This window comes from Zingiber officinale, chromosome 2B (genome assembly GCF_018446385.1).
Source record: "Zingiber officinale cultivar Zhangliang chromosome 2B, Zo_v1.1, whole genome shotgun sequence".
Lineage (NCBI taxonomy): Eukaryota > Viridiplantae > Streptophyta > Magnoliopsida > Zingiberales > Zingiberaceae > Zingiber > Zingiber officinale.
Window position 1 is genome coordinate 72,252,572 of NC_055989.1, and position 9,593 is coordinate 72,262,164.

At 34.4% G+C, this 9,593-nt stretch overlaps 1 protein-coding gene across 1 annotated transcript; it reads right to left on the bottom strand.

Moving 5' to 3' along the window:
• Positions 1 to 2,278: 2,278 nt before the first annotated feature.
• Positions 2,279 to 3,820, bottom strand: LOC122048338. The gene is made up of 2 exons (XM_042609921.1): positions 2,809 to 3,820; positions 2,279 to 2,731 (listed from the first exon to the last, which is right to left on the bottom strand). The coding sequence occupies exons 1-2, from the start codon at positions 3,757 to 3,759 to the stop codon at positions 2,279 to 2,281; spliced, it is 1,404 nt and encodes a 467-aa protein (XP_042465855.1). The 5' UTR covers positions 3,760 to 3,820.
• Between the last annotated feature and the right edge of the window lie 5,773 nt (positions 3,821 to 9,593).

A 9,593-nucleotide genomic window follows, 5' to 3' on the forward strand; every position in this document is an offset into this window, starting at 1 on the left:
CGGACTAGAAGAAGAGGATCGCGATGCGGAGGAGAAGAAGATATCGCGGCAGATTTGGGGAAATGTTGATTCGGGGGATAAGGGCAGGTATTAGCGACGATATTCTAATTTGTGATTTTGCCGCAAATAATAAGGATTAGCTGCGAATTGTTATAATTTCGTCGCTAATAAATAAGATTAGCGGCGAATTATCTGATTCGTCGCTAATCCTTATTTATTAACAACTCGAAATAATTACATATTAACGACAATTAACATAATTCGTCATTAATACTAAAATTTTAGCGGCGACCATGCTAACTTCGTCACAAATATAATGATCTTATAAAAAAATAATTTTTTAATATTATTATTTGCGACGAAATTGCGTTACCGCCGCTAATAGTCTATTTTTGCTACAAACGACTATTTCGTCGCTAATATTTCGTCGCTATTTTACTATTTTCTTGTAGTGTATAAACACATTATTAATGGTGTATCAAAATTATATTTAGATAATTAAAAAGATTAATATATATAGTTTACGAATATTGTTGGAAGTAATTATTCATCAAACACTCAAACTTTACCTTGTACTAGCTTTTAACCTCTATTTCCAAACAATACATACTTTAGCTTCTCACTAATTTCAAAATAATCTCTACAAAAATCACTTTTAAATAAGTAAAAGTTCTCCCAAATACCCCCTTATTCTTTTACATTTGTTATAACCTCAATTAACTTACAATCATCGATGAAAACCTATTAATGTTCAACCATAAATAATTATTATCATAGCTTGGTCAATATTGTTAAAAGACTTTAAGTCGGATTTGTGGATGTAATATCTATTGAATTTAACTTTTGCTTTCACTTTTATATAAAATTAATTTATGTTTTTTTTAAATGTAGATTAGTTACGAGCTATATTGATATTTCTATTTCTATTTTTATATTTATATTATTTTAACAAGAGTTGAAGATCCATCATGGTTTATGGAGAGATTGTATTTTAGAGACATTATATTTGAATTTATAAATATATGTTTTGACATAGAGAATATAGCAAACGATGCTAAAGTAAGCTCAAAACCGCACATAATGATTATCAAAGTATTTATGATTATAACAATGATATCAAAGCTAAAGTTATTAGAATATGGAGTGATGCATCCCGGGTTTTATAATAGTTTAAGCAAATAAGATAGTTGATACATATATTATTGAGGTTGATGAAAATTTTAGCGAGCATAAATTATTTAAAAGTTGATTAAAAGATGGATGATATATAGATTATCTAAGGCTAGCCAAAGTTTATCAATATTTCAAGTCTAGATAGGATGTCTAATTTTTCAATATGTGTGGTAAAAGGTTAAATTGTCACCTTAGCGGCCCTTTCAAGGTAGTCCTCACATTTCTTGGAAGAGGATAAATCATAGAGAGCTTCGCCTAACAACAATAACGTATGTATAGAGAGGGGTTGGGTGAGACAACCAACAGAGTATTCCGCACTGGGAATCAATTCCGAATTTATCTGTGGCAAGCCCACTATATGAAGCATCTACGCTAACTCGTGAGGGCTTCCTTTGTGGATATAATATCATTGATGCAACCCCCATGGGGTACTCTATTTAGCATAGGAAAAAGAAAAGATTTTAAAAAATTGTCAGGTACTATCCCATGTGCCTTGCATATAATATCATTTTAAAGAATTTGATGAATAATTAGATTCTTAAATGAAGATTTTATGGTATATTGTTTAATGAAAGAGGTAATTGATATGGTGAGAAAATTTAAATTTTGGCTTAGGATATTTTACCAGAGAAGATGAATGAAGTTTGCATATATTTCAATAGATTGCTTAAGAAGGAAAAAAAAATTATATTAAGGAGCTCAATTATCCAGCTTATTTTTCGAGCTCTCCTCTCCAAGCACAGTTCAAGCTCTTCGCTCAGAGCTTAACCCTCCAAGCTCTCGACTCTGAGTTCCTAAAACTCAGCTCAGTTTTCAACATTTCTAGAGGTTAGGAAGTAAATGTCATCAATTGTGTTGATGAATTGCTTTTTTCCTAGTTCTCCACTCCAAACAAGCTCAATTCCTCGAGCTCTCTCTAAATCTTCTCAAGATAAAGGTACTATCACCTATGCGATTATTAGCCACGAGCATATGTAACCACAATCCCTATAATGGTCCCTTCACGATCATCACTTTTGCCCAACAATGGTTGACATTAAAGGAGGCTATCATAATTAATGACCAATAATCTATGATTAATGGGTAAAATGATTGAAAAAACCCACTAAAATTTAATTTCAATGCAATTAGTGATACTCGAGGATACTTCGACTAGGGACTCATTGGAAACTAATATATCATTGAATTGCTCTTCACTGGTGCGACTTTTCAGCTTTTGCAATCCTGTCCGCTTTAATGCCTCCTCCATCCTCTTTTGTTTCGAGAGAAACTCTTCAAACCTCTTCTCGGAGATGATCATTCGTAATTTAATTAGCTCTACATATGTAGAGCTATGAAGCAAGTGATCGTCCCTTGCCATTTCATTAGTGCTCTGTATATGCATAGCATCCACACGTATATCAAACCTGGTATTGTAGTGATTAAGTTTCTTAAGAAACTGAGTCAATATCATCGCTGAGGATTGATCTTTAAGATCGAAGTCAAAGTTGAAAATAACGGCGTCCTCTTTGCATTCCGGAGACAAAATTCTATCAATTTCGTGTTCTGCTGTTAATCCCTGTCAATCAAAGCAAATTTTGTTAGAGCGTGCATAAAAATTAGGAAGGTCAGATTTATCGATCGATCTTCTCATACATTTGGAGTTGGGTTAGAATTCAGCATGAGCCAAGCGTCATCGGTTCCAAAATGAGCTCCGAGAATCTTCATCAATGCATCTGGAGGATCTGTCGACGGATAGAGGCCGAGAAGTAATGACGCGTTCCGGACCTTGGGAGCTTCAATGCGCAGCTCACTGGCGACGTTGACGGTGAGCGACTCAAGATTTGGGCAGCGGACGTTGATGGTGCCGCTGACGGTGGAGTTTGCGAATAATAGGACTAGATGCTTAATGGAGCCGGAGTGGATGCTTAAGTTGTCCCCGTATTCGAAGGAATAGAAGAAATGTAGAGTCTCGAGGAAAGGGCAAGAGATGAGGAAGGCTCGCAGGAAATCATTCCGGTGAAGGTCACAATGTTTAATTTTGAGGGAGGTGAGAAGGGTGCAAGCGATGGGCGGCGGATGGGGGTGGCCATCAAAGCGTCCCACCGAGATTCCTAGTAAGGAGAGACTCCTCAGCGACTTGAGGCCGAAGAAGCCGCAATTTTCCTTGCCGCTGAGATTCAACAATCTCTCACCGGCGGTTTCGAGGATGAGATCTTGGACGCCCACCTCGACGAGGTCCTCGACGAGGAGCTGCTCGAGGCGTTTGGATAAATAGGTGAACTTGTGGAAGACGATGTGGCATTGGCGGATCAGGGCCCGGGGGAAGGTAAAATGTTGGCTGATGTCGACGCCGCCGGAGGGATTCACGACCTCGAGGCGGAAGGCGTCGAGTCGGGGTATGGAGGGGAGGAGGCGGAGCAAGCGGGAACAGACGGCGGAGAGGGCGACGCGCTGCTTGATGGGGAGGAAGGAGAGGATGGAGATGAGAAGGTCGTTGTGGAGAGAAGTGAGGCGGTCCTCCGGGGCGCTTGCATGATCACGCCGGTGCAAAGGCGTGGTCATCAGGCGAGCAAAAGCGTCGGGATCAAGAAGATGGTCCGTCATCAGGCGAGCAAAGGCGTCGGGATCAAACTGCTTCGGCCGCCTTCTCACTATTTTGTCGCCGGGCGATATAGGTTTTGGATTTAGGGCTTGGAATTTAAAATTTATAATTTAATTTAAGGGTTAGAATTTAAATTTTTTTTAAAAAAAAATAAATAATAAATCTTATAAGAAAAATTAGTTATTAGATTTAATATATTGTTTATTTATTTATTTATTGCATCTATTATTACGATAATTACCAAAAATTATATTAAAAATTTATTTACTAAGTTTTTTTTTCTATCTCTTGATTTTCGATGTTGGAGCAATTAGGCAATATAATTTGTTGTAAAACGATTATTTTTCTAAAATATCAATCTAATGAATTCAAAAAAATGAACAATCTTACCTTACCTTAGGTCGGCATGCTTATGTTGTACTATTATATGGATATGGTATATTCTTACCGACTTTAATTTATATGTTCTAATTTATGATAATTCATCTAATGTTTTTAAAATTATATTATTTCTATTATTTATATAAATTAAATAAATTATAATGTATATAAATTATTTACCAGACTATTTTATTGGAACTTTCATGACAAATTAAAACGTCGCTTTCTCATTGATTTATCGCGCGTCGAAATCAATCGTGAATTAAACATGATTATCAGCAGTTTTAATTATGTTACCGAGAAAATAATAGATTATATAAGTTATATATAAATTTGTTAACTATATAATACATATATTATATAAAAAATAAGATATTAAATTTTTTGAAATAAAAATTAAGAATAAATCGCATTTGAACATTTTGTTATTAGATTTAGTTTAGTATTTTTTTTATTTATTTTTTTACATCTATAACAACTTCAATTAACTTATAGTAAAAAAAATCTAATACTTATTAATTGTTCAGCCATAAATAATTATGTCCGATGAATATTGTGAAAGGAGTTATTTCAGAATAATTTAGATGTAATATTTATATAATTTAACTTTTACTTAATTTCTTTTAAAATATTTTTGATTTTTTAATGTAGATTAGTTGTAAGTCATATTAATCAAGCTGGGTAATATCAAACCGTTGGTACCTGGAAGATAAGTAAATGTCCTTACCGTTGCACCATAGCCTCGAGGAGTTAGAGACATTAGATTTGGATTTATGAGTAAATGGTTTGACGTAGTAAATTTAGCAAATCATGCTACGTCACTATAAGAAATAGTGACAGAACTAGCTACGAAATTAAAATCCATTGCTAATTAACAATGAATTTTAATTCTCATTGCTAATTAGTGCTAGAAAAGAAATTCCATTGCTATTATGGGACAGAATTTATTATTGGGGATCGTGTGATCGGCTAGAAGGGGTTGAATAGGCGGTGCTCCCAAATCGATTGCTTCCTACGTATTCGTTAGTGCACAGCGAAAAACAACGAATACAAATACTAATATGAATACGAAAGCTAATCTAAAGACAAGAAGAGAAATGCAAACCGATAACACGTTTCCTTTAACGTGATTCTGAGATTAGGGCTTCAACTCCACGGTTATTCGTAAGGTGGACGATCCCTCAATCCTTCAGTGGATTAGCCCCCAGCAAACTTCGGTTACCTCAAGTCTCCTTGTGGGTGGAGAAACCTAACCACAACTTTTACCAAAATCTCTTGAAACACAATGAGCACTTGGTGACTACTAATTAGGCTTTAACCAAGTTTAATTTAGTCACCTTGGCCAACTATCCCAAGCTTCCTTATATAGAGCTTGGGGAATCAGCACACCTGATTTTACCGTTACCAGTAGACTGGTGTATGCACCAGTCGACTGGTGCTTGACCAACGACTCTTTACCAGTCGACTGATCCCAGCCGTTTTGGGCACAGAAGCACTTTGTGCTCAGTCCCAGTCGACTGGTCCCAGTACCAGTTGACTGGTACAACCATAAACTTAGAGTTTCCCTTTTCGAGTACATTTCTCTCACATTCGGACCCTCACGATTCACTTGACTTTTTTTCACAGCTTTGACCTCTTATCTTCAAGCCTACTTCCTTTGGCTCTTGTCCCTCGGATGCATCCAAGTCTCGCCCGCGGCTCGTCCCAATATCATCCTTCGCGTATACCTCAAAGTCGTCACCCTCAGCATGTCCTCGTTACCTTGTCCACGGGCCCTCGAATCTCATGTTATATTTAAATTAATTTTATTCTATTTTATCAGTTTATAATTGATTATTTTTTAATCTTTTCTACTAATACGTGCACACTATTTAAATGTAGGAGGCAGAGGTACAACCTTAATTTTTTTATTTAATTTTTTTATCCTATTATATTTACAAATCTACTTTTGACATTTTTATATTTATGACTCTTTTTTTTACTTATATACACTCTTAGTAACTTGATATTTAGTTTCGTATAATATTTGACTCCAAAATTAATATTAAAGAATATCATCTAAAACTCATATTTTTAGGTCTTTAAAAGGATAAAAAATAATAATAATGTAATTAACTAATCTTTTACAAAAAAAAATATATTAGTTATGGTAAAGAACGAAAATCTTTGGATATGATCTTTTAACCATAGTTACAAATAGGACATTGGGGGTATTTTTATAATTTAAAGGGGATGATGGCAAAATAGCCATCAATAATAAATTGCCTTTATGATATCGTGACATCACTGTCCAGCAGGCCTTGATGGTAAAAGGAATGGACCAGTTGAAGAAAAATAAATAGAGGCGAAATCTAAAATATTTTTAATAATTTTTTATCCATGAAGAGTGAATAAAACTATTTATTGGGAATTAGAACGAAAAAATTCTTTCCGTCCCCGTGACGCCCCTCTATCATTTATTATCATAATAGTGTTTTACGATCTAATATCCTTAAGGCATGTTTTCTCTAGACTCATATACCCATGGTTAAGATTAAAATATTTTAGATATTTTTATAATAATATGATATTATTTATTTTAGACTTAAGTTTTCATGATTTTACTCTTGAACTCTATCCAAAAGGTATCATACTAATACATGATATTTACGTTAGAAATATTATGCGTTTACCGTCTGCGCTACGTCATGGGAGCAACACTATATTTTAACAACTATAGTGTCTAGTTATTACAATATGGATATTTCATCTCTAGTCAAAATTGATCAATATTATATTTTAACAACACTTTAACTTTTATTAATACTATGATATAATATTTACATAACTATCACAATATAAACACTTTATTTCTAATCAATATTAATCAATACTAGTTAACGTTGATCGACATTATATTAGAGTAGTTATAAATCATAATTACACTTTATTTTTTATTAACACCAATCAACGTTGTGTTGTCGAAGCTACAGTCTTGTAGCTACTATAATTGTGCAGTTGTCGCAATTATAAATATTATAGCTGCTAGAGTTGTGTAACTGTTACGAAATCATAACTATTATAATTATGTAATAGTCAGGGCGGATCCAAGATTTTAAGTTGGGGGTCACATACTAAGTGATGAAAATAATTATTATAAATTATATTCGAAGGTCGCACGATCGGGGCGGAGGGAGAGGAGACGAAAGGTGCCAACCAACACTCGGACGAAGCCGATGACGAAGTCTGGGAGGTACCGACCGCAAAGGGAAGACTCTACGAGTGCATTGCCAGTGCACAATAGCCCGAGGGATCTTTTTTCCTTTGTTTTTATTAGAGATAAATGGATAGACGAATGACGGACTGATATAACACTGATGTTTTCTACGCGTAAAGTTTGATATGGATGAATAAACAATGACAACATCACATGATCATCTACCCAACTCCCCCTCTCAACTACTTCGAATGCCCACTATTAACACCAAGATTTATTTTTTTTAAAAAAAAAATCATTACTATTAACATCAAAGACAAATTTACACATGGACTAGGGCCTAATTATGATCCCATAGTAACTAAAAAAACGTAAAAAATAAAGATAGTTTTGTTAAATATAAGTGGTGGGGGGCGAGTTCTATCGGGTAAAGCTAATGATTAGAGGCATCGGGGGCGCAACGTCCTCGACCTATTATCAAACTTTAAATAGGTAGAACGGTGCAGCTGCTCCGTTGAGCTGCATCGAGGAATCGTGAGCTCCAAGTGGGCCATTTTTGGTAAGCAGAACTGGCGATGTGGGATGAACCGGAAGTCGGGTTACGGTGCCCAACTGCGCGCTAACCTAGATACCACAAAGGGTGTTGGTCGATTAAGACAGCAGGACGGTGGTCATAGAAGTTGAAATCCGTTAAGGAGTGTGTAACAACTCACCTGCCGAATCAACTAGCCCCGAAAATGGATGGCGCTTAAGCGTGCGACCCACACTCGGCCATCGGAGCGAGCGCAATGCCCCGATGAGTAGGAGGGCGTGGCGGGTGCTGTAAAACTCAGTGCGTGGGATAGATGGATCTTAAAGTAAAAGTTTTCTTCTCTTTAGCCATTTCTATTAAAAAAACAAGAGGAAAGGAAAAAAAAAAAAATGAAGTTTTGTTTTCAATGGCTGTATTTCTCTTTTGGAGGAAAACATGCCCAACGGATTAACATGGGCCTTAAATTTTGTTTTACCAAATTTAGTAAATTTTGTTTATCTGTTTACTGTTTTTGGGCACGTGAGGGAGTTGGCAATCCCGCCGTAAACAGACAAATAGTTGCCGCCACGTGGTAAAATGGTGATGGGTTAAAATGACTTTATATGAAAGAATTATCCACATTTTTTTGCGACGTCTCGTAACCCAATGACACTTGTGTCTAAGGGTGTAATCGAACCTAGCCGAATTTTTATATGTTTGAGTTTGACTCGTTTATAATCGAGTCGAGCTTGAGTTTTATTTAACGAATATATTCATGATTCACGAGCTTATTCGAGCTTTTATCGACCTAAACGAGCTTAATAAATATAAATTATAAATTTAAATATTCATTAAAAATTAAATTATATATTTTTAAAAATTTATAATATTTTTATTAAAATTTAAATTTTATTTTAATAAATAAATTTAATATATTTATCTATGTTTTTCATAAGTAAAGTGTAAAATTTATAAATTTAATATCAAAATTATTATTTTTTTATTTAAAAGTTGATTCATGAGCCTAACAAACATGTTCATGAGCTAACGAGCCGAATATTGTGAAACTTGAGCTTGGTTTATTTATCTTAACGAGCCTCATTAAACGAGCTTTTATCGAATCGAACTTCGAATAACCCACGAGCGACTTAACTCATTTACACCTCTACTTGTGTCATGTCAATCTACTACTCTATTTATTTGTAAATATATTAGATTTTTAGAGGTTTTTTTTAAAAAAAAAATAAAATGAAAGTTATAAATTTAACTTAGTTAATAAAGTTATATTTAAAATATGTTGATATAAAAAAATCTTTACTAATTTAATTAAAATTGTTGCAACATGATCAAATTAACCTTATAATTATTATAACAATGCGTAATTAGTTATTGTAATATTATAACAGATAATTAATGGTTGCTATATTATTTTTTTATAATAAATTTGATGAGAAGTAATTTTTAATCAAATTTAAATAATTTTAGATAAATTAGTAGAAAAATAATATAAACGTACTCTTTTACTCGAGCTATTATAAGTAACTGTACATTGTCAATTGTGCACTATATGAAAATATGTTTTTGAAAGATTTTTGATAGACTGAGTATCCGTCTATGGGTAACTCCCGTATGCGGCTGAGTGCGCTGAGCACTTGAAATTGATTTGGTAGCCCGGGAGTTGTCTACTTTCAGACGCCCCGCACACTCAGTTACGTGCAAAAGTCGTCCACGGACAGATATGAAAGCTA